The sequence below is a fragment of the Amblyraja radiata genome, chromosome 31 (assembly GCF_010909765.2).
Source record: "Amblyraja radiata isolate CabotCenter1 chromosome 31, sAmbRad1.1.pri, whole genome shotgun sequence".
Taxonomy (NCBI): Eukaryota; Metazoa; Chordata; class Chondrichthyes; order Rajiformes; family Rajidae; genus Amblyraja; species Amblyraja radiata.
In genome coordinates this window covers 29,652,753-29,679,470 of record NC_045986.1, presented here as the reverse complement: position 1 = coordinate 29,679,470, position 26,718 = coordinate 29,652,753, and the positions used below count along the sequence as shown (strand labels likewise).

The following is a 26,718-nucleotide window of genomic DNA, read 5'->3' as shown; positions in this document are numbered from 1 at the left end:
CAGCTGACTGTTTCTCCATGCCATTCTTCTTCTCACTTTGTGGGAGAGTAAAAGGAAGAAGTGAATCAGGTTTTCACAGATGAAGGAAGACCCAAAAATATACACGGGTAGTTTTTCAAGATTAGGTAAAATTGAGACAAAGATAAATCAGCTTCCACAGATAATATTGCCCTGGAAAGAATGTGGCTCTAAACCATGATATAGATTTGAACAAACACAAAATGTGCCCTTCCAAAGCCTAACCACATTGCATATCATTCACCTCTCTTTTCCAAATAATAGCAAATGTATAACAGATAACATTTTAATACCTGTTTAAAAAGATTTTCAACTGTTAATGGTACCACAACTTAACAGACAAAACCTTCAAAGTAACAAGAATATTTTAAGGTTTAATAGAGAAGACGTGAACCATGTGAGACAGAATCCATACTCACCCTGCTGGCTGAGAGACTGCTCAAAGACCGATTTGTAAAGGCTACGGAAGGAGGCACTCAGATCTTCAAAGTTGTATTCTGAGAAGGGTGGTTTAGAATCTCTCTCGGGCATGCTGTATTGTTGCTGCTGCTGCTGCTGCTGCTGTTGTTGTTGCTGCTGCTGCTGCTGCTGCTGTTGTTGCTGCTGCTGCTGCTGTTGTGACGTTAGATTCTGTGAGACTGAATCTGCTCGATTTGTCACCTGTACAAATGGATAAAAGCAGCTCTTGAATGCCGAAACCACAAAGTAATATACCAATCAAAAACTCTCATTATGCACAACTACAAATAGGAGTGAAATGGTTGGTCTATAAAAAAAAAAAGATCTTGCAATCACACGACTTTAAACAGCAGGATATACTCCAGGAGTATTTAACCATGCTGCAAATCATGTCAAATAAAACCACGCAACTGGTTATGTCAGTATTAGCGTTAGTGTTTGTGAAGCTTTTTTTTTTTTTTAATGAACTTGATACGGGTCTCATCAATGATGTTAATCTATTGTTCTCATCCAGGTCAGTAGCCTGGTCTACATTACTTCAGAATTTCTAGCATGATGAGTTCATTTACACCACATTAAAAAAAAATAAGTTTTTAAATAAACGTCTAATTTATTTAGTTCCTTTCATAAATGAAAATAGTACTTTCATTTGAAGTTGGATTTCACATTTGAAATTGAATTTCATGGGGCTGAAAAAACTTTAAATTCTATGACATTTTTAGGACGAAAAAATGACATTCTGTCCAACTAACCTGTGTTGGTATTAATGTCCCATCCAATCATACCATACTTCGCCTTATTGTATCATCACACTATTTCTTTCCTTCATTTTACTGAGCCAACTTTTCCTAAAATACATCAAATCTATTTGCTTCAAGCACTGCATGTGGTAGCAAGTTTCATACATACAGTAGTGTTCGAGGTGTCAGATTGCATTTATTTATTTCATGATTGGAATAAAAAAAGTTATATTATTCTAATTTATTTTTGACAGGTTCAGAGTACTCTAGTTCATAACTATAATGCAAAATAAATGGTAACAGGTATTTTAAACATAAGTTTATTCAAGGAAAAAAAATCTTGCCTGCGCATAATTGTGGACAGAGCCGACATTATTCAGGTTGACGGACGCTAAACTTGTGTCAGACAGGCTGTTGTTAAGGCTGCTGCGAGGGCTATCACTTCCTTCTTGATCCGTATTATATAGTGTTACCTACATAAACCAAACAGCTCATCATTTTGAGACGCCAACCAGAGCTTCTGCTGCTTTGTCAGCTGTAGCAAAATCACACAGTTACAATTAAAACCTGCTGGCCCACCTCTACAAATCTCAAACTGCAGCAAGATTTGTTAGTTGTAATTCTGCCCTCCACTTGGAGAATAGCATGAGAAAATACAACACCAGAAAGCCGCCATAACACTCATATAATCAGCAGTTTCACATGAAAGCAGCTTTTCTTTATCCAGGGTTTTGGAAAAACTACAAAATGACCACAATGCATCTTTGCAGATACTGTGCCCTCCAGAATGTTTGGGACAAAGACCCATCATTTATTTACTTGCCTCTGTACGCCACAATTTGAGATTTGTAATAGAAAAAAATCACGTGGTTAAAGTGCACATAGTCAGATTTTAATAAAGGCCATTTTTAAACATTTTGGTTACACCATGTAGAAATTACAGCAGTGTTTATACATAGTCCCCCCACTTCAGGACACTATATGAAAAGGACATGCAAACAGTAAATGAATAAACATCAACTTGCATGTTCGGGCAAATTTTGAGCATCAAATTGCACAAACCAACATGTTCTGTTGGAAGTAGCTTGGAATGAAATAATGTCTCATGGGCCAAATATCTCTCCAGTAGTAGCCAATCTACAAAATTACTAAACAAACAAACCTTCTCCAGATCCAAGAAAATGACTAATATATGTAGCAGAAAGGTGTTGGTCCAATTTAGCTAGCAACTAATTGCAGTACAAATACAAGAGATATTTCAGTCTGCATTCCCACTGTTGAAGAAACGGTACGGCCATTGATGAATAAACATTTTTGAAAACTGTCAATAGACGTTTCTTCTGCAATTATACTAATACATAATTTCCTTTTTCAGATAAACAGATATAAGAGTAAACTTATTCTGTCGCTATGTCTTGGGCAGACATGTGCCCTTCTTATCTGGTGTTCCCACCCAGTTTTGTATGCATTACACTATCTTTTTATGCTAAATCATGAACCGGTTGCCAAAGCTCAAGGCCCTGCGTTAATTTTTATTGCACCCCCACCAATAAGAGGAGATCTAAAAATTCCTGTTTATGTAAATTCATAAACCATTTATCTATCCGTGCAGTTGTTCCCAATCAAACAGCCCGGGCACCTTATTAAATGTATTTTTAAAATGGCCACATAATGCAAATTTATAGCCAGCTAAACTGAAAATGATTGGAAGTGCGGCAAGAGTCAGGAAACTAACTTTGTGATAGTAAGTTTGACACCGTCCAGGACAATGAGATCCTCGCACTGCCTTTCATTTTTTCCACAAACAGGCACCGTGACCACAGTTAATGGCTATATTATTCCGTTAGCTCAAATCCCCATTCACAATTTTTCTGGAAAAATTACCCAGCTTTTATTGGTAGACAAAAATGCTGGAGAAACTCCGCGGGTGAGGTAACATCTATGGAGCGTTTCGGGTAGAGACCCTTCTTTGGAGAAGTTGCTAATTAAATAAGTGCTACCTTGCCAGATCCATAAAAGTGATTCCAACAATTCCCCAAAAATGTTGTCAGGCCAATAAATTTTTGCTTCATCGTTTCCTTTCCCTTTTCCTTCTTTAATTACAGTATTGTACATGCTCAGGCTACAAGAGAATCTAAGGACTAATTAAAGACCTGCAGTCCCCTTAATTTCCCCAGTACTTGTAAATTCTATACTGAAGACAAAGTCTTTAGGCATGAACTCTATTACTTATCATTTCTTCTGCTTTTATTTTTACTATCTTCCCTTTTGCATCGGTGAAGCTCTTACATTTCTCTGACATAAAATGTGTAATTTCTCAGTACGTGACAAATAAAGTACCATACATTTTTTAAATGTGTTAGTTTATCATATGTTATCTTCTTGCCCATTCCTTAAACTCTTACATTCTAGATTTATACCCATTGGCAAAACTAAGTTTCCTTGATTAACCTAAAATAACCTCTCAATTGAGATATGGTCGACAAAAATGCTGGAGAAACTCAGGCAGCATCTATGGAGAGAAGAAATAGGCGACGTTTCGGGTTGAGACCCTTCGGAAATAATCATTTTCCCCTATTAGATTTGTTTATCATTTCCCAATGGAAAGCACATTTGAGAATTATGAAACATTACTTTAAATGCGCCATTGTTTATTTAATGGGACAATTTACATTACCAATTTACCTCAGTCAATTTGTTCACTACGCTTATCTTAATGGCTATATTTTTCATGACTTATTTGTGACACAACTGCATCCTTCAGAAACTGAATATAATGTTCTACCTTAATGCAAACACTTTTCTCTACAAGATCTCCAAAGGTTACTAATAAACCAAGCTTAAATATACATGGCAGGAAATAATCCAAATAATAAGAGACTCTTATGCAAATCTGGAAGTGGTGTGTTTAAACCCACAAGATTAAAAAAATATTAAGTGTCAAGATTCAAAACCTAAACAGCTTTGGTGGTGTCATCAAAACAAACCACCAGTTGCTTGCTAGGAAATCTATACATGTGAATGAATATCAATAACATCTAGTTACTGCACTAGAGTAATACCCAAGAGCAAGGTCACAACATTGCACATTTCTGTCTAAGTGTTAATTCTCTTGATAAATGTGCACATTCAAGAATAAACCTGTGTCTCTAATCAGCAGTTGTCACCCACTCAATCTATTCAAAGTGTTCTCTCTCTCTCTTTCTGTCTCACACACACATTTATTCCAAGAGCCGAGGTGCCATTCTAGGAATATACCAGTAATCTCACGGTCTATAAATTATTTTATTGGGGGGTTTCCTAGATTAGGAATGACTTCAATTAATTGAACGCATTAGCACGTTCCCTGTGAAAGGAGTGGCAGGATTGTTTAACAACTAAGTAGGGGTTGTTCACATTCAACGTCTTTGCAACGTCTTTGCAATCTTCTCTCAGTCTTTCACACAATTACAAGCCTTGCGTTTGGTACTAATACTAGACAAATTCTTCTTCTTTCCAACAAGCTAATTTGCAAAAGACACAGTAGTGCCAAACCACACATTTTTAGTTAAGAAGCTGATTTTCACAGGGTTATTAACTTTGGACTCAGTTTTCCCCTACTCACTACATAAGTAAAACCAACAAATCCACCAACTTTTTAACTCCAACTCCATACTTGTTGATGCCCTTTAGACAGGTTTCCTTTCTATTTTGAAGTGGGCTGCAGAAATTCACTGCCTGAGCTCACACATTAAGAATGGCGATTTGGATAAGATACTCAAGGGTTACAATCACCAAAATTAGATTATCAATGGGCATTTTGTTTATGTTTCCTTAAATTTAAAATTACAATTTGATATGCTGAGTCACTGCGATGTAAATGTAATTGGAATTTTTGGCATCACAACATAATGTTTCGAAGAGTAAGAGCAGTTTTGCCAGTCAAATTAAGAGTCAGAGTTAATCTGCATAACAACATAGAATGTGGTCCACAATGTGCAATTTGAGGATTCATTAATAAAGTCAGTGTGTGAATATTTTGTGACAATACTCCAGTTATGTTTGTTTTAACCTGCTCCTGAAAGTATCAATAGCTACTCGTGTACAGTTCATCCATTCAGGAAGCCGATCTCCAAACATATTTAGGTAAGATGAGTGCACACATATTAAACAATGAAATGCACCATTACCGATCCCATCTTCACATAATGCTGGAGTAACTCTGCGGGACAGGCAACATTTCTGGAGAGAAGGAATGAGCGATGTTTCGGGTCCAGACCCTTCTTCAGACTGATGTTAGGGGAGAGGGCGGGGCTGAGATAGAATGTAGTCAGAGACATTAAGACTGGTGGGAGAATTGGGAAGGGGGAGGGGATGGAGAGAGAGGGAAAGTAAAGCTATTTGAAGTTAGAGAAGTCAATGTTCATACTGCTGGGGTGTAAGCTGCCCAAGCAAAATATGAGGTCCTGTTCCTCCAATTTGCACTGAGCCCCTCTCTGACAATGGAGGAGGCCCAGGACAGAAAGGTCAGATTGGGAATGGGAGGTGGAGTTAAAGTGCTGAGCAACCGGGAGATCAGGTGGGTTGAGGCGGCCTGAGCAGAGGTGTTCAGCGAAACGATCGCCGAGCCTGCGCTTAGTCTCGCCGATGTACAGAACATGACAGCTGGAACAGCGGATACAGTAGATGAGGTTGGAAGAGGTGCAAGAGAACCTCTGCCTCACCTAAAAAGACTGTCGGAGTCCTCGGATGGAGTCAAGGGGGGAGGTAATGGGACAGGTGTTGCATCTCCTGCGGTTGCAGGGGAAAGTACCCATGGAGGGGGTGGTTTGGGTGGGAAGGGACGTTGCCCAGGGAGTTGCGGAGGGAACGATCCCTGCGGAAAGCAGAAAGGGGTGGAGATGGGAAGATATGGCCAGTAATGGGATACTACTCTCTCCAGATACTGAGGAAGGACATTTGGCTGGCAGGCATACCAAATCTGAGGAAGGACATTATTGCCATAGAGGGAGTGCAGAGAAGGTTCACCAGACTGATTCCTGGGATGTCAGGACTGTCTTATGAAGAAAGACTGGATAGACTTGGTTTATACTCTCTAGAATTTAGGAGATTGAGAGGGGATCTTATAGAAACTTACAAAATTCTTAAGGGGTTGGACAGGCTAGATGCAGGAAGATTGCTCCCGATGTTGGGGAAGTCCAGGACAAGGGGTCACAGCTTAAGGATAAGGGAGAAATCCTTTAAAACCGAGATGAGAAGAACTTTTTTCACACAGAGAGTGGTGAATCTCTGGAACTCTCTGCCACAGAGGGTAGTCGAGGCCAGTTCATTGGCTATATTTAAGAGGAAGTTAGATGTGGCCCTTGTGGCTAAGGGGATCAGAGGGTATGGAGAGAAGGCAGGTACGGGATACTGAGTTGGATGATCAGCCATGATCATATTGAATGGCGGTGCAGGCTCGAAGGGCCGAATGGCCTACTCCTGCACCTAATTTCTATGTTTCTGTTTCTATGATACATCTCTCCAAAGATGCTGAGTTACTCCAGCATTTTGTGTCTACATAGAAAATAGGTGCAGGAGGAGGTTGTTTGGCCCTTCGAGCCAGCACTGCCATTCATTGTGATCATGGCTGATCATCCACAATCAGTAACCCATGCCTACCTTCTCCCCATACCCCTTGATTCTGCTAACCTCTAGAGCTCTATCTAACTCTCTCTTAAATCCATCCAGTGAATTGGCCTCCACTGCCTTCTGTGGCAGAGAATTCCACAAATTCACAACTCTGGGTGAAAAAGTTTTTTCTCATCGCAGTTTTAAATGGCCTCCCTTTTATTCTTAGACTGTGGCACCTGGTTCTGGACTCCCCCAAATCAGTCCACCAGATCCATACGATCATAATTTTACATACAGCCAATCAAGCTTTCCCTCAGGCTTCTAGCCTAAAGAAAGTAAAGCCAGCCAAATACTGGCCACATCTTCAAATCTTGAGGTTGCCTCTGTACCTCCACATCACTCTGTACACTCTCTTTAATTTTTCATTTTTGTACTTTATTTTCTTGCTCCAAATCTCAATGCTTGACACCAGTCCAGCAGCCATCTGATCTAGTTTACCTGTCATCTGCCTTCGATTACTCTGTTCCTGCCTCCTCCTTGCTTTCCATCTGGCTTAAAATCCTTGTTTTATAGCCACGCTCTTTCATGCCTTTCTACGCCTTTTGAGGTTCTGTGATTTTTATGTTGCTGTAATTTCACATTTTAACATTTGCCATGCTCACGATAACTCTAGCATTCCAGTAAACATGTTTAAATAATCACTTCTTCGGTAGAGCATAGAGTTAAGGATGATTTCTATCCACTTTATTTCTGTGGGTTCCAAGGTAGCTAATAAGACCAATATGGGATCCAATCATTCTGCCACAAATGGGATATGTGCTTGATTTTGTGGGTGGGTATTTTGTGAGACGAGGCTCTTCACTTGCCTTGTTTTTTGTGTGCTTCTGACACACGTACTCAATAACGTCAAATTATATCCAGCTTGATTCTCCCTTTTGCATTCTAAGAACTTTTACTAACCAATCTGCTTTGCCGTTGGTCAGAAATCTCAATTTCTAAATTACTGGTTAGATCTGCCATATCATTTTACAGAAAAATGAGTATAGATAAATTAACTTTCACACAAATTTAATCAGTTTGCTACATGTGTGTTAAATTTGCAATTTTTTCCCAATTAGGATGGCAAATTAAGTGACAATATTTTACCTAATGGATCTACATGTCATCTCCATTACAAACAGATAGGACTAGGCTATTTTGCCCTTCTACTATGGCTGATCCTTATCACAAAATCTTTTCCTGCTCTCCGCCATACCCTTTGATAGTTTCCGGACACATAAGATATCTCCTTCCAAATATATTCAGTGACGTGGTCTCCACAATGGTTCAATGGTAAAGAGTTGCACGTTTATCACCCATTTCACAAGTTCAGTAGAAATTTCTATTGTCACTAAAATATTTAACTAAAAGCATCTAACAATAAGAAGGCAGCAGAATCAAACAAACAGTACTTTGTTAGTCACAGTGTTGATTGCCAGGGTTGGAGAGGCACTTCCAGAGATGATGCAATCCATTCCTAAAGGCTCCGAGTCCAGACTGTAGGGTGTTGATGCCTGTAATGAAGGCAGCAAAGGAATGGGTTATAGAGGTTAGCTGGCCAGGTACACAGAATTACATTTGCCGCCCATCATGTTAAACTACAATGATAGACACAAAATGTTGCAGCCCCTCTGCAGTAACTCTGCGCCCTCAAATCTGTTGGTTGTGACCCCGAGCACAGGAGACGTGAACACGAGATCAGGCCGCCTCACTCGTAAACCTACTCGCCTCCATTCCTCCGGTTCTGGGGAGGGGGGGGGGGTCATGTGGCGCCATCTTGTGGTCAAGAAATTTGTCTCCCGAATCTTCGATGGTCGGGCTCGAACTCTCACGTTGACCGGGCGTGATCTGGCTGACCAATCACGTGGTCAAGGGGGCGGGCTGTTAGGCGGTAGGAATTGGAAGGATTGGCAGTTGCAGTTGGAGTGGAACTCGGGTGCGCTGACGAGCGACGGCACAGTAGTAGTAGCAGTAAAATATTAACTTGATGGGGCTGTATCGGTTAATTATCAAACAGAGTGTTCACACAATGCATGGACCTCTATTAAATGATAAATATTAATTATTACTGAATCTTTTAAAGTTTAGCTAAAATCTCTCAAATACAGTCTATTTCAGCACTTTGGAGAAGAGGGCTGAGATTAGTTAATTCTGAAGACAATATATTAAAACAGAACCTCACAAGTTAAATCTAGTATCTCGACCTACCCTTTCCCCCGACCGTGGCCTCTTCTTTGGCCGTGTAGGCAGTGTGTCCTCCTTTGGATTAGTGTCTATAGCCCAGTATGAACCCTAAAAAAGGACAAGCACAACATCGAAATAAATTACAATTCTCATGAATACACGTCTTCTGTGCTATGCACATGCATCTTTAACCATTGGTCTAGATTCTTGCATAAAACAACGAATATTTCCTATTAACAGATCATCTTGCTTGGAAAATTAATCTCTAACTACTCTTATGCATTGAGTCCGAGCGGCTATAGCCTGCTTTTGCCATAACTGGGTGAGAGGGCCTCTGGCAAACCGACAATTGCTGTCAACTATCCAGACCAATTTTCCAAATTATAGGTATGAGAGTCTGTTATCCAGAAAAACAAATCTCTGACTGTTATTCAAATTTAGACCTTAAATTATTTCTGTACAGAACCACTTAATGAGTCTTAATAGTTCCAAAATGTGAGTCTTATTTATCTTTCACTTGTGACTGTTAACTATTAGGTTACATGATGACACTTTTGTGAATAGTAAGCCAATTGAGGATACACATGTTCGACTCCACTATTTACTATCTTCAGCACGCATGGTCTATCTAAAATAACTGAATGCACCAAAGAACCAAACATGAGACAATGTGGAGGCTATGGAGGGAATTAGCAGGTATAGGTAGTTTTAATCATGTCTCATCGAGTCAAAGTTTTGCCTTAATTTTGGAACGATAATTTCCATCGTATTTGAGTTTTATATACAACCGAACATTAAGTATTAAATCCTTTTACTAAAAAACACCACTTAATCAATGGGGACAGCAATCTCTTGGTGCTGGCACCCACGGAAATGATTAGCAGTGACAATTGGCCTCAATGTCCCAACACCGAGACACACTGATGGTTAGATGCACATTTAATTAATCTCGTCTGGTTTGAGTGATTACTCAAGTTGTGAGCAAGCACATTGCCAAATGCTGCATAGAGCAGGACCCTATTCAATTACAAACCTTTCAAATAGAAGAACATTTGTTTTAAGAAAAATATTTACAGCCATGAATATCTAGCCAGTTACATTTTATTTGATAATTAACCCGATTTCATCTCTGATGTAATATTGCTGCACAATGGACAGAAAAAGATTGTAAAAGCACCCGAGAGATAAATGACATAAAGTAAAGGTAGAAAACATTGGAAACACTCAACTGGACAGGCAACATCACTCAAGAGAAATAATTATCCTTAAACATTAACCCATTCCTCTTTCCACAGATGCGGCCTGGCCTGCTGAATGCTTCCAGCATTTTCACTTTCCACAGATGCGGCCTGTTTCCGGCTCTATGTTTATTTCACAACTATATACAACTATTAAAATGTTGAAATAAATGATCAGATTGTTTTCAGTGCTACTGGTAGAGAGATCCTATTGACTAGGACACCAGTAAAATGTTCATACAGCTACCCGAGAATGAAAAAAAGACAAAAAGTGCTGGAATAATTCAGCAGGTCAGGCAGCATATCTGGAGAATATGCATAGATGACATTTCGGATTGGAACTCTTTTTCAGTCTATTCATTCTGAAGAAGGGTCTCGATCCGAAATGTCACCCATCCATGTTATCCACTGAGTAACTCCAGCACCCTGGTGTCTTTTTTGTAAACCAACATCTGCATTTCTTACTTTCTCCATCTACCTGAGAATGAAGACAAGAACTCTTGGTCGAAATTCACAACCGAAAGACAGCATTCTTCAAAGTGTAGAGTTCTCACAATACTGCACTAAAGTGTCAGCCTAAACTTTGCGATCATGAATCAAAGTTTAATCAAAGGTCTTCTGTGTTACAACTAAGTCAGACAAGAGAACTGCATATTGCCTCGTTGTTGTGATATTCAACATGTAATAAACTAATCGTTTGCAGAGTACCTGCAGATTCCACATTATACAATAATTTTGCACTATTTCTGTTAACACAAAGCACAAAACTACTTTATTGAGTTCAACATGCTTCCAATGAACTAAATATTAGTAGCCAATTACCCCGACACCTGGATTTAAGATCAATCCAGACAATGTCAGAAGGAAAAACTGTTTCATGTGGGTATATGAGCACAGCAACAAAAGATGCTCAAAATTCAGCAACAAATAGCATTCAAATTTTATTAATGAAATCAGCAAATGAGAATGCTTGCTTAAAGTTAGGGGCTGAGTGACATATTTCGAAAGGTTACTTGTTTCCAAGAGTCTGCAGTCAAACTGTGTACTTCAAATAGAAATTCTATTTCCTGGAACTAACATCTCTTACCTTGAAGAAAATGCGACTTATGGGCCTGTCCCACTTAGGCAATTTTTTAGGCGAATGCCAGTGACTAGGGCAATGGAATTCACCGATGTCAGCACCAGCGACAACCTATGACAGCCCATGTCGAAAACATGTTAAATTTTTCAGCTGTCCCCTGTAGTCGCCTAAAAAGTCGCCCAAGTGGGACAGGCCCAAGCTCATAATTCTGGAATTTATTTGCCTACTCGTGTTCTGCTTTAGCATGAATTTGAAAATGAATACAAAATGCTATTTGGTTAATAATTCATTTTTAAGCCAAATATGCAAAGCGGTTCACATCCAAATCTCTGCCCCTCCAACTACATTGGATCCTATCACTTGATAGGAGCTGATGCAAGTTCCTCCACATCCTCTGTCACCCATTCTTTGCAATGCCCCTCCCCCTGTATCCTTTCTCTACAAGTCCCAACTGATTTAAACTTCTCAGAATTGACTCTCCATATCTGACCTCTTATCCTTCTCCAATTTCATTCAGTCCCCACATGGCAGCTGTTCTTTCTTCTGCACAAACCATTAGTTTAAAATTTCCTCCCAAATTTCCTGCCATCTTTCGCTTTTCCCTGAAGCTGCTATCTGATCCATGTACCTATTCGGCGAAACCATTGCTTATTCTATCACCGTATGTATTTTTGGATACAATTTTGTTAGAAAAAGGTGCCACAAGATAGCAAGGCATGTTAAAAATTAACTAACTGCAACATGTTGTGGGGAATTTCAAGTTCACATATCTATTTCTGTGCTATTTGGGAGATGAAAACAAAAAATGTAACTTGCTAATTAAGATAATTCTTAAAACAGTTTGCATAACTGCATAATGACAAAAATAAAAACATATTTTTACATACTGAGCATTTCCAAAACCACGAAGGTAGACAAAAATGCTGGAGAAACTCAGCAGGTGAGGCAGCATCTGTGGAGAGAAGGAATAGGCGACGTTTCGGGTCGACCCGAAACGTCTCCTATTCCTTCTCTCCATAGATGCCGCCTCACCCGCTGAGTTTCTCCAGCATTTTTGTCTACCTTCGATTTTTCCAGCATCTGCAGTTCTTTCTTAAACATCTCCAAAACCAGTCCTTTTTGCGACAATCTTGAATTTAACTAGAAAATAACCAAGTTATTCAATACTATCAAACCTGACGTATCTTCAGCTGAAGAAAATATTCTGATAAACGTGCTTGTTAAAGGAGTGCAAAAGAATCACAAGTATCCAGCAATCCACACACCTGATGTAGAGTCATACCACTCAAATAAGGAACATCCCAGATCTGTTCTGCTCACTTTATCACAAATAACATAGTGAGAAAACCAAAAATAGTCTGAAGGAGGAATATTTGCATCACAATTTAAAAAATTTTAAAACTATACTTGTTTAACTTTCTTTAAACACTGGATTGTGAGGACAAGGTCACCGGTTAGAGGAAAAAGCCACAAGCTTACCTTGCCTGGGTCATCCTTGGACCGAGGCACTTTCAGGAAACATTTATTTAGCGATAAATTGTGCCTAATGGAATTCTGCAAGAGAGTATTAAAAAGAGATTATTAAAAGGATTAAAGTCAATTGAGATCATCAAAAACACAAATAATGCAACAATACATTCAATATTTTGACCAGCAAAACACAAACGAAAGAGACAGAATTTATTGGCAGTATCATATTGATTTGCTTTCTCCCCACTCGATATATTAAAATATCTCATAATTTGCTAATCCACAGAACCACAAGACAATCATTCATATTCCATCCAACCCCAAAGGTTTGTACTAAATCTCAGTTTAGCTTTTAAAACATGCACAGTGCAAGGGTGTACCACGGGGAGAGAATGGAAGAGGAGAATGCGGATGGAAATCAGGAAAGTTAAAATAATAGGAAGTCAATAGCTCAAGGAATTGGTATTTTTACAGCCAGTCAATTCCTCATGCAATGGACAACAGTGAACATTTAGAAGATTGGATCCGTATTAGTGTCATTGACAAAGAGTGAGGCTCTCCAGGTGGGCGATGGGAAGCCAAGAAAAATAATTAATAAGCATACATCAAAGTCTTATTAATCTGCCATGTGCTACTGACTATAGAAATACAAGGACAGCAAGCCTGGAGAAAATGAACGTGGTGATAGATTTAGACCTGTGCACAATTTCTTTTGAATCTTTCCTAATCTTCTCCAATTTTCCCTCACCTACCCCCTTTACACTGCACACACGCTTTCGGATTATTTCAATTTCAAATTCAAATGTATACCATTAAGATCAGCCATGATCACAGTGAATGGCGGTGCTGGCTCGAAGGGCCGAATGGCCTGCTCCTGCACCTATTGTTTGTCAAATTTCTGAACTATCAATTCTGAACCTTTGTTCTCTCCACCTTCTAAAATCACTAAATCAGTCTTTCATTTCCAGCAATGCTTCTGTCCCTTCGGGCTATGCTTTGCCATTATCTAAACTTTCCCCAGATGCATAGCATCTCTGGCAATAATTAAATTAGTACTCGTCTGGTTGCAGGCTAGATCAACCAAGGCAGACAACATCAAAGATATTACTGAAATAAGACATAAAAAGTGGAACATTTCTGGTCACAGGATTTTTGGCAAAGTTTGAAGGGCGGGTTAAAAAAAATGTGCCACAATATCGTTCAAATAACTGCATCCCTAAAATGGATTCTAAGCTGTGACCAGATGGGTTGAATTGACCGAAAAAGGAACAATAACATCGCTAGGAGACAGAAGACCAAATATAAATGAAAACTTACAAATTGTGCAAACAGGACAGAATAGATTGTCACAAATGTACACCGCAGTGAAATTCTTTTGCACAAACCAGACACCATAATTTGGCGCCATTTATAAAGAAAAAGTCCAAAGTTCAGTCCACCTGCTGGAAGTACTGGAGCAGGTAAGACCCAGCCTACTGCTGGTCCGCGCCCCGACATCTCTCGCCTCACCCGACCGTCTCTGTGTCCCGAGTGCAACCCCCTGCAGCTGATCTTGAAGGCGCTGGAGGCATTACGCCGGTCCCTCTCTTATTGTCCCATTTAATTACCCCAGGGTATTTAAACTATCCTAACATTAATAAGAACAGATTTAGTGCAAAAGTAATATAGATAACAGAATTTTTTTGAAATGGATTTAGTCAGAACTCTTAGTCAATAGGTTCAAAATTAATTGTGGCATAGATCACAAATTCAGCTTGAGCACAGACACAGAAAAAAAAAAAAGCTCAGTAGAAAAATGTCTTAGTTGGGCAAAGAATCTTATTACTAAATTGAAGTGTGCTTTAGCAAAAATGGACTGGAAAAGAGGCACTTTAAGGCAAATTAATTTGCAGTGGAAAGCATTCATAGAAAAAAAGGAGCAAGCATGAGCGAGAGAGTCAGAGTGAGAAGCGAGCGAGAGATCAGAATAAATTCTAAATTAAGGGTCTATAGTCACTAAAGGTAAATGTGTGGAGCCTGTAGATAAATAGTGCTTAATGAATGCTTTGCATCTGTCTTCAAAGAAGAGGCCAATACAGACATTGTAGACAGAATGAAATTTAACACGCAATAGACCTAGTTAGAGGAAATAGCATCTTTCAAAGCATCGATATAATCAGTTGCAGGTAAAACTGAAGCAGAAGGGAAAACAAAGGATGGATACAAATTCAGTATTTGAATTTAACGATTTCGGGAAACCATTTGTTTCCTCTTCACAGATATGGGTTATATTTTTCTGCATCAATCTGTTTCTCTTTGTATCTTTTATCTCAATAAGGACACAAGTGATAGGAGCAGAATTAAGGGGCTGTCACACATTGGCGACCTAATTGGCGAGTTTAGAACAGCTTAGGAGAGTTTGAAAAAATGTCATGTTGAAGACCTCCTTCGACTATGTTGAAGACTAGCTTCTACTAGCTACGACTAACTTCGGGAAAATTGGACACCGAATAGTGGAGAGTGAAGACGACCTCCTTCGATTTCCTTCGACCTCCCTCTGACTATGATGAAGACTATCTATGACTACCTTTGACTACCCTCGATTACCTACGGCTAACATGCCGACCTACTACGACAAAACCTACGAGTAAAAAGTTTCGATTTTTTCCATGGCGACCTTTTTTTACTCCGGTGCATATTTCAACATGTTGAAAAATACACCACGACCTAGCTGAGGTCTCGAGTACACGGGGACTACTCTCGAGCATGAGGGAGAGTTACAAAGACCTCCTACGAGCTCGTGCCGACCATGCTGCGAGTATGAGTCGAGGGCAAACTCGCCATAACTCGTGGATTAGGTCGCCCAAGTGGGACAGCCCCTTTAGGCTGTTCAGCCCATCAAGTCTACTCTGCCATTCAATTATGGCTGATCTATCTCTCCCTCCTAACCCCATTCTCCTACCTTCTCCCCATAGCCCCTGACACCTGTACTAATCAAGAATCTCTTTATTTCTGCCTTAAAAATATCCATTGACAGCCTCCACAGCCGTGTGTGGCAAAGTATTCCACAGATCCACCACTCTCTGACTAAATAAATTCCTCCTCATCTCCTTCCTAAAGGAACAATTTAATTCTGAGGCTATGACCTCTGGTCCCAGACTCTCCCACTAGTGGAAACATCCTCCCCACATCCATTCTATCCAAGTTTTTCACTATTCAGTAAGTTTCAATGAGGCCTCCACCCATCCTTCTAAACTCCAGCGAGTACAGGCCCAATGCCGTCAAACGCTCGTCATATGTTAACCCACTCATTCCTGGGATCATTCTTGTAAACCTCCTCTAGACCCCCTCCAGAGCCAGCACACACTTCCTCAGATATGTTGCCCAAAATTGCTCACAATATTCTAAATGCGGCCTGACCAGCGCCTTAGAGCCTCATCATTACACCCGTTTTCATATTCTAGCCCTCTTGAAATAAATGCTAGCATTGCGTTTGCCCGGTGTAACTAATTGTTAGCTTGAAAACTGTGACATCATAGATACTGTTTTATCAACTCTCCATCATGGCAATGTAGAACCATTCCAGTTCCGATGACTGGAAACAATAACTCTGTTGCTCTCCGTACGGAATGTGTAGGAAGGAACTGCAGATGCTGGTTTAAACCGAAGATAGACACAAAATGCTGGAGTAACCCTCTCTCTCCATCCCTCCCCCTTCCCAGTTCTTTGACCAGTAAGACTGTCTCCGACTTCATTTTATCTCTGTTTGCTTTGTTGTTTCCTTCTCCCAGCTAATAATGATCTATTCTACATTTTCCTTGATCTCCATCCCATTTATCTTGTTTTCACACCTTACATTTCCTTATCTATCTATCACCCTCTCCCCTGACATCAGTCTGAAGATGGGTCTCGACCCGAAATGTCACCCATTCTTTCTCTCCAGAGATGCTGCCTGTCCCGCTGAGTTACTCCAGCATTTTGTGACTATCTTCTGCTTTCCATATGGATGCTGCTCGACTGAGTATTTCTATTCTTTTTCTGGTTGTTTTCAGTTTCCCAGAATCTGCTGATTGTTTTGCTCCAACTGGAGAGGCTTTCAGTCTAGTTTAGAGACACAGCATGGGAACAGGCCCTGGCCCATCGAGTCCGCTCTGACCATCGAACATCCATTCAAGCTAGTTCTATGGTATCTCACTTTCACATCCACTCCCTACACCCCAAGGGCAATTTTACAATTATCGTACAACCCTGCACATCTTTGGGATGTGGGAGTACACTGGGCACCCGGAGGACACCCTGTGGTCCACGGAGAACGTGCAAACTCCACTGCGCCACTGTACCACCCGAAACTAGAATTAGGCTGGAGCCTTTATTGGCAGGCCTGAATGTGTAACCAATAGCTTTCTCCTGTGCTTTAAATTTCTATATGATGATCAAACGTGACTTCCATTAATCAGCAAAGTCACCAATAGCAATCTAATGTTTACAGATAGGTAACTATTGGAAAGATGCAACCATACACAATGCCTTAGAGTAGATGTAACAGCCCATCAGTAAATCACACTCCTCTATATAAATGCTGACTGTGGGCAGCTCATTGTTAAAAAGATAGCTTTTCCTATGTTTGTAACAAGAGCATCTTGAACACCAATTTTCACTTTCTCTTTTTTGATCAAACTTCACCAATATTACCAACGGTTGTTCTGGTCAAACCACACTTATGCCATGGCCAAGAAAGAACATCGATGCCTTTATTTCCTCTGAAGACCAAGGAAGGTCGTCAAGTCTCCAACAACTCTTACCAATTTCTACAGATGCTCAGCAAAAAGCTTCCTATTGGGATGCATCACAGTTTGGTCTGGTAACAGCACTGCCTAAGAAGCAGGAAATGGCAAAGTTATGGATATAGCCTTAAAAGCAAGTACAGGTACACCACTGATTTTGAGGCACCCTTGGTTCCAGAGCTTTGCTGGATTTTCCATTTTGCCAGAACAACAGAAGTCACGTTATGTTTTCTCTCTCTCTCTCCCCCCCCCCCCCTTCTTTTCCCTTCATTCAGCCGCCCTCCGGCTTCAGAAACCTGCCGCAAATCTAACGGAGGAGAAAGTGGGCTACGCAGGTTACATCCTTTTTCTATATCTCTACCTTTACCAAACAACTTGCAAGATGTAGCAATTTTAATTTTCTAATTTCAAAATACCAATGAAGGTCCAAGGTTGTGCAGGATAGCCAGAGGCTGACTGAAGGTAGGTGTGCTACTAACGTAGAGCAATTTAGATGACCAACTAATGTGGTTTCAACGTCTGAGTGAATATGGCGATTGTACCTCTGGATTAAATATTGCAACAATACTTGAAGAATATTGAAAAATGCATCAGTCAATATTCAGGAAATTCTTTCAATGGCGTAAACAGTTTTATACTGTGAACCAAAAATGGCTCAATTCGAGACAGAACTTGGATGAAAGAGTGTCAAGGTTCAACCTTTTCTCATAATTGTAATGAAACTGAAGACTGCAATTCAACCCACTGGATCCATATCCGTTCCCAGGGAGTAATCCCACAAGTCCCATTCCCCCTTTATTTCTCACTATCTCTGATGTTTATTCCCGTTCAAACATTCCTATCAACTCGCTTTTAACCTACACTATGGAGAAATTTACAGCAGCCCATTAACCTACCAGCATTTCTTAAGGATGTGGGAGGAAATCAGAGCTGCTGGAGGAAACCCATGCAGTTAGTGAACATGCAAACTCTGCCCAGACAGCACCCAAAATCATTATTAAATCTGGGTTGATGGAACTGTGAGCCTGCAGGCTGCCTCACAATGTCTTCCTTTCATTCAAATGCCTAATTCCTGCTTGATACCTGGTGTTTTCCTTTACAAGATCAAAGTGATGTGATCACCATAGTGATGTATGGAACAGACAGACATACAAGCATAAGCATTATGAAGGCAATTACAGAGGTTATGGTAATAAAGTTGTTACGCAAGTTATACTGACGCACAAAGCAAACAGATCTGCTACATTTCAGTGCAAAGGTCAGTCTCTTTCAGTTGAGTCATAAGAGAACTATTTGGTACGTGGAAAGGAATATGACCTAAGACAGGTAATCCTATTACTGGTATAGAAAGGACAGGGATTCAGTTGATATGCCCAAGGGCCAAATAGAAGCTTTACACTATTGCACCATATTTATAGAAGAAATCAAGATATGTTGTAAGGTATTCCCTCAATTACCTGGTGAGTTTATGCACAGATTGATAATGCCACAGATCAGCAACATTCTAGGATTCTGCTGACTATAACCAGGGCAAGAATTCAATTTCAGTGCTACTAAATTAGGCTGGACTAAAGTCACATGGAAATGGTCAGAATTATGATATGTCACAAGCAGTCTCACAGCTTTTGGGTGGGCATGTACAAGGAATGGCCATCTGGCTTGGTTAGCTCCAGTTAACTGGCAACCACACAAATCGCACGACTGCAGCAGTCAATATCATTAGAGGCACGTAAATAAACCAAGGAGAGATTACGTTATTAAAGGGGATTCATCTTGCTGAAATGATAAATCATCAGGATTTTTTGTGTCCTTTACACAGTTCGATTCACGATTGCAACAATAGGCATCAAACAAATTTTTCATGGTTACTTTTGGCCATCATGAGCTACATCCCATGTTATAGATATATTTGCCATACAATTCACTTGTGTGATTTAAAAAAAAACTTATCAGGAAAACACAATGAGGGCAACAACTTTGAACAACAAGAACTACTGCTTTGAAAACAACCCACATATCAGAAGCACTTAGGGCAGCACAGTGGTACCGCTGCTGCCTCGCAGCACCAGAGATCCTGGCTAGATCGTGGTCACACGTACTGTCTGTGTGGAGTTTGCACATTCACTGTGTGACCTCATGGGTCTCCTCCGGGTGTTCCAATTTCCTCCTACATTCAAAAGACACGTGGGGTTTGTAGGAAATAGCTTGTAAATTGGTCCTAGTGCATAGTGAGTAATTGCAAAAGTGGAATAATATAGAACTAGTCGAATTAGGTGATTGATGATCTGCGTGGGCTTGGTGCGCCGAAGTCTCCGTGTTATATCTTTCAATCACTCAATACAAATAATACTACAAGAGTTAAAATCAAACCACTGGAAGAACCCAGCGAGTCTAGCAGCATCTGCGGAGGTAAAGAAATGACTGATGTTTCAGATCAAGGTTCCAACCTGCCTGTCCATCTGCTCCCTGCACTACTGTGGTAATCATGTCACTCTGATCATGCAAAGGACCAGACGCCATACAAATGAGTTGAATGGAGGAATGAGACAATTGAGTTAAATGGCAGAATGGTGGTATAACAGTTAATGCTGCTGGCTCAAATTTCCTTGAACCCAGATTCAGTCCTGACCTTTGGTGCCGTCAATGCAGAGTTTGCAAATTCACTAACTGCATGGGTTTCCTCTCACATCCTAAAGAAATACAGACCTCTTATAAACTCGCTATCTTCCCTCTACATTCAGTCCTGATGCAGGAACTCAAACCAAAATATTACCATCCCTTTGTCTTCACAGATGCTGCTTGACCCACTAAGTACTTCATGCAGTATACATATGGCATTAGATTCTACCAGCTCCAGTCTTGGGTCTGCAAACCACAAAAGTTACTGTGTGCATCCTTTGCAACTCACCAGATAAACATAGCATAGATTCTCCCTCAACCATTTCAATTTTCCTCACTTATTAAAATGATTGGTTATCCCAATAAAATGATTTACATTTATTTACGTACTCAGCAGATCACGTAGCATTTCACCATCGATAAATTACCGCAGAACCGGTAGTTATTATAATTATGGTAATAAACTCAATAATCAAATGCAGAGCAAATGAGATGAATGATCAACTGTATGGCTTTGGTTGCCCTGATTGAGGGAGCAATATTGGCCAACAAAACTCCTCGTTGCTCTTCAGACACAAGCCTGACCATCTTACATTGAGTTGAACAGGCAAATGGTGACCATTTAAATTCATACTCAAAGCATTACCTCCAATAATAGTTGACGTGATATTTAAAAATGTACGCTCACGTTCCAAAATAGCAATTGATCACAATCATGCTTCAAAGAATTGCCAACCGAGGAAACCTAATATCCTTTGTGATATGAACAATATTAGTGACACCCATCATACCATAAAGTAATTGTTGCTTTGTGTTCCTATGGGGCAGTCACGCTTTATTTTTTTTCTCTAAGCATTTCACTTTCCGCTTCTCTTATAGGTAGCTGCTCACATGCAATTCCAAAAGATACCTTCCTGCAACTCAGAGACCAAACTGTAATTGGGCCTGGAAAGCCAGCAAACTCTGCCTGATCTTTTTCACTACTCTTCATATCATCACACAACAAAATATACTTTGGCATTCTTCGAACAAAATACATTTTCCATGTACCAGTGCAATCATTACTTTTATTAAAACTATATTATTAAATTGTCACTGGACTTCACTTGACCAATTTTCAACTCTGATCCCTGTTTTTATACCACAATGTTACAACTACAACATTTTATGAATTAAAAATTAAAAATACTATTGATCCCATGGGAAAAGGTATTGGAAATTTAGGATCGTTCAAGCATCTTAGTTTTGTTCTGCTATTCAGCTCCATGTACCTTCCATTTGTCCACACCAGTATGCCTGTGGTAACTCCAATTTACAATGAACTTGCATCAACTGTCATTTGTGGAACAGAATTCCAAATTTACATCATTCTGTGTGCAGAAATATTTATAAACACAAGGAACTGCAGTTATTGGTTTACAAAAAAAACCCAATGTGCTGGAGTGGACAACCAGTGGGCAGTGCTGAACTACTATCTACCTCTTTGATGACCCCTGGACTATCCTTGATCGGACTTTGCTGACTTAACCTCGCACTAAACATTATTCATTTATCATGTATCTATACACTGTAAATGGATTGAATGTAATCATGTATTGTCTTTCTGCTGACTGGTTAACACACAACAAAGTTTTTCACTGTACCTGGGTATACGTGACAATAAACTAAACTTAGTAACTTGGCAGGTCATGCAGCATCTTTGGAGAACATGGATAGGTAATGTTTCACCCGACGCAAAGCATCACCTATCCATGTTCTTCAGAGATGCTGCTTGATCCATGGAGTTACCCCAGCGATTTGTGTCTTTGTTGCAGAAATATTTAGTACCTTCTCACCTGAAAGGTCAGGCCCTAATTTTTAGGTTAAGATCTCAAGCAATCGACACCCAAGATGTTGAATACATACTACTTAAATGATATAAATTTGATGAATTTGCTTCATTCCAAATTTCCCAAACATCTTCAAATCTCCCTAAATAAATATAAATGATCATGGAAGAACCCCGTGGGGAATGCATAATACCTGTTGTCAGTACCAAACTAAAGTTAATACTGTTGCAATTAACCTAGGCAAGAGTATAAATGAATTAATGGTTTACATCACAAGGCAGAGTCTTTGGATATGCCCAAATGCCTTTTTCTCCCTGTATCTGGTGACAAGATGATGGAAGGGGTGCAAGCGAACATTGGAGGACACCTTCTGAGGGAGCGCACTACTTTTTACCTAAGGACTTGGGGTGAAGTGTGTTGTGCCAAGTAATCCAGTGTAACAAGTTCACAGACTCCTCGGCATGTAATCTCTGCAGTCAGGGGTTGCCCATCTTCTATAATTACATGGCTTTGAGGAATTGCATGCTTCTTTCAGTAGTTGAAGTGATTGGTCAAGTTTTGCTTACATCTCAGTCTCACTTTTATTAACTCTGAGCACCCAACGCAGTGCGCCCCTGGGACTAACCAAGATGGCCACTTACAGTAGATCTCCCGATTCCTCTATCCTGAATTTCTCTCTGAGGGCATGTTTGTGTCTGGCATCCCGACATCCATTCAATTCCTGCAATTGGTGCACATCCCAAAGGCTAGAATTCAAATTGCTTAATTTTTTTGTTTGGGGAAGTTATTTTGGAGAAAAACCCAGAAAATGGCAGTTTATATGATATTAATTGGATTCACTAAGAAACTAAACCAGTTACGTATCATGGCCTCTCACAAGTGAATACATTTAAACATTCTACTTGCTTCTTGCAAATTATCAAAGATCAAATGGAGCACAACTGAAGAACCTAATTTGGATACTCGTTAAACAGAGGACGAAAGCCAATAACTAATTGGTCATTAACATTTACTATTTTGTTACAAGAGCCCTGCTGGATGCAGATCTCTTGCCAATGGTTGGCATTTGTCAATAACCAGGGATAATGCCAAGTTAAGCTATTTGAAGGGCGTTTATCTCTCCTCCTACAGCACATCCAATCCAAGAAATTATCAAAATCATTTTTTTTCTGCATGGGCTGGCCTTCTATAGATGAAATTGGCACAAAACACACACACAAATCCTTGTTGTCTGAAAAAGATGAACACAGACTTCATAGTAGAGTCCATATGAATTCAAACTGATGTTAATTCAATGATATCTGGTACTAAGGTTTAATGAAAAACATTGCCACAGTTGTAAAATTGTTTGTGTAAACCTGCAACGTGAACTTAATATTGTCAAAGGGTCTCGACCTGATAAGTCACATATCAGTGTTTCCCAGAGATGCTGCCTGACACGCTGCCTTACTCACTCCAACAATTTGTGCCCTTCTGTGTAAACCAGTATCAGTTTAGTTTATTGTCACGTGTACCGAGGTACAGTGAAAAGCTTTTTTGTTGCCTGCTATCCATTTGACGGAAAGACTACATGTGATTATAATCAAGCTGTCTACAACGTACAGATACAGCATAAAGGGAATAACGTTTAGTGCAAGATGAAGTCCAATTAAAACGAATCCAATTATAGATAGTCTAAGGTTCTCCAATGAGATAGATGATAGGTCTGCTGTTCTTTTTTTCTTAATGTAATTCTCACAATTTAACACCTTTTTTGGTAGGGGACAGGATTTACATCCCAAAAGTTGGTAATTTACAGGACTATTGTTACACTGAAACTCTCCAGTATTTTGTACATTTCACAGATTAGCGCAGGGAACAAGGTAGCAAGTGACAGGCTAGCCGAGTGATAAGGGAGAGCAAAAATGCCAAAAGCCTTCCCATAACTTGCAATAATTCGTTTTCCAACCATACACCATGCCAAGCTCTATGAACATTCCTTTTTTCCTTCCAGCTCAGTACAACATTTAGAATTATAACAGATGATGCCTCCACCCATCATAACAGCCATTGTGGCATCCCATCTCAGCCGAGCTGAAGGTCCAAGTCAGAGGTGTTTGTTTTCCCCTTAGAGAGCACCCAGGAAATGGAACAATCTTTCAGAAACTTACCTTCCAACCACTGCCAGCTTCTCTGTAATAGGGAAAGTTGTCACAGATCCACTGATAGATCTCACTGAGTGTCATCTTCTTTTTTGGGGAGCTGTTGATAGCAAAGGTAATGAGACTGGCATAACTGTATGGCGGTTTGCCGTCTTTGTTTTGTGCATCCTGGTCCAGGGTAGTGTTTGGGTCCAGAAGGGAACTTTTCTTTGTAACGCCACCACCCGCCACATTCTGAGCAGCATCAGCTTTCTGAATGGCTGCCCTCATTGTCAGCTGTGGCAGCCAATCCATGGACGTCAGGCTGCTCTCCAGCTCTGACGTCATTGTGTTGTATCACTTCTCCACCAGCTCCCAAAATGAGTTTGAAACCCACACAATAGATCTTCCACGTCCAACACAGAAGCCACACTGCAGATAATCCCCAGACTCTTTCTTAATCCTCTGCAGACTGAAGGGAAGTTGTCTTATTCTAGAAGAATAAAAGAGAAGGTTATAATTTAGTTCAAGAAATGTATTGGAAAGCAATTAATTTCAATAAAATCAACTTTGGCTTTGCATTAAAATTCATTGTAACTGGGAACCATGTCATTAGTCTTTCTCACCATATACAAAAATCTTGGCTGGAGAGACAAACAATTTTATCTGTTGTCAAACTTAATCCGCATTTGATCTGATCTTAATCTTAAATTTACTAAGTTATTCACTGGTAACCAATTCTGTGACAGTAAATTGACTTCAGAAAGGGGAAGTTGGGAGATCAAACACTAGCAAAAAAAACAAAAAAAACACCAGTTTCTATCGGTGGGTTGATGGTAGAGAATGTTAGCGGCTTCAAATTCCTGAGCATTAATATCTCAGATGGCCTGTCTTGGGCCCCAGTACAAAGATGCAATCTCAAATAAGGCTCGTCAGCATTTCTACTTTCATAGAAGTTTAAAAGAGATTTGGTATGTCTTTGAATACTTTGACAAATGTTGACAAAGGGAGTTAGATGTAGCCCTTGTGGCTAAAGGGATCAGGGGGTATGGAGAGAAGGCAGGTACAGGATACTGAGTTGGATGATCAGCCATGATCATATTGAATGGTAACACTTCTGTACAGGTTACAAAATGTGTTTATGTCATTTAAGGTGGAATATGCCCAGAAATGACTGTGCCTTAATTAGCACAATGCTTAGAGAATAATGATCACTTTTCTGCAATTTGGTTCCGGAATTCAGCTGCAAATATGTACTTGAAGGCCTTTTTGCAAGTGTGGCAATATGTGTGGACAACTGAATAGAGAATCTTGGAATTATGGTTTCCAGAGTAACTGTTCACGTAGAAGTGTGCAATTCTTTGCCCTCTTCATCAAACACTATCAACTCTCCCCAACCAACAATTAAACCTCAAGTTGCCTGGTCTTGCTTTACACAATTTCAATAATTCAGCCAGTTTCCCCCTTATATTAAAAAAAAAAAACCCTGTTCTGCTCATGACTACACTGATTTTTTCCAGACCAAGGAGTGCATGAATTTTACACATGGATATATTCATTAGGTCAAGGATGAACAGGAAAAGCAGAGAGGAAGCACAAAAGAATGAAGATAGGCAACTATCCCAATTGTTTGTGCTTCCTCCCTCCCTGTTCAAAACAACAAAGATGTAATACAAAAGACATGGTAATTGGGAGACAAGTAACAATGCAGTTTGGACATACCTGTAATATTATAATGTTGTATAAACAAAAAAAGCAATGTAAAAGTTATTCAAGCAATGTTTTCTGAAAGGTGACCAAGGCAAGGTAAGGGGTACCTACCTTAGAAACATAGAACATAGAAAACAGGTGCAGGAGGAAACCATTCGGCCCTTCAAGCCAGCACCGCCATTCATTGTGATCATGGCTGATCGTCCCCTATCAATAACCCGTGCCTGCCTTCTCCCCATATCCCTCGACTCCACTAGCCCCTAGAGCGCTATCTAACTCTTTCTTAAATCCATCCAGTGACTTGGCCTCCACTGCCCTCTGTGGCAGGGAATACCCTGTGAGGAATTAAATAGTTCAGCATATGGGGCAAAGTATTGGCTCCAGAAACTAGGATGGAAACATGTGAATGTTCTACCTGGGGAATTAGGTGAGAAGATAGAGTGGTCACACAATGGTACACAGACATTGAGAAATTTAAGTGTCAGAGAGAGCCAAGTCACAAATTAATTTTCAAATTAAGATAATAATTCTGAATACAATCATCTAAGAAACCAACATAAATCGGTAAGAACGTGGAAGACAAAAGTAACTAGATTTAAGAATGGATAGAATACGCAGACATAGTTTTATGCTTACTGTACAGGAACTAGAGGGCAGAAAGGAGTAGAAGAAATGAACTCTCAAGGTGATAAAGGTATTCACGTGGAAATAAATAGACGAGGAATAAAATTAATTATATTTTTTACCCACGGGCACAACATTGTGTTTCATTGACGCACAACTGAGCTCAAAGATTGCACTAACCATGCAACATTTGAAATAAGTTAGTTTCATCTTCCCACCCAATTAATTACAA

The 26,718-nt window shown here is 39.9% G+C and overlaps 1 protein-coding gene across 9 annotated transcripts in view; it reads right to left on the bottom strand.

Annotated features, from left to right (window-relative positions):
• The window catches only part of foxj3 (forkhead box J3), a 79,372-nt gene that overhangs the window by 25,938 nt on the left and 26,716 nt on the right, over positions 1–26,718 (bottom strand). For 8 of the 9 annotated variants that reach the window (XM_033048412.1, XM_033048414.1, XM_033048406.1 and 5 more), the window contains exons 2-7: positions 24,183–24,645; positions 12,831–12,905; positions 9,057–9,140; positions 8,261–8,362; positions 1,562–1,690; positions 438–678 (exon numbers count right to left, since the gene is read on the bottom strand). In XM_033048412.1, the coding sequence (XP_032904303.1) occupies positions 438–678; positions 1,562–1,690; positions 8,261–8,362; positions 9,057–9,140; positions 12,831–12,905; positions 24,183–24,500 (949 nt within the window). In that variant the 5' untranslated portion in view covers positions 24,501–24,645. The remainder of the gene's footprint in view (positions 1–437; positions 679–1,561; positions 1,691–8,260; positions 8,363–9,056; positions 9,141–12,830; positions 12,906–24,182; positions 24,646–26,718) is intronic. The other variant, XM_033048408.1, reaches the window with a different exon arrangement.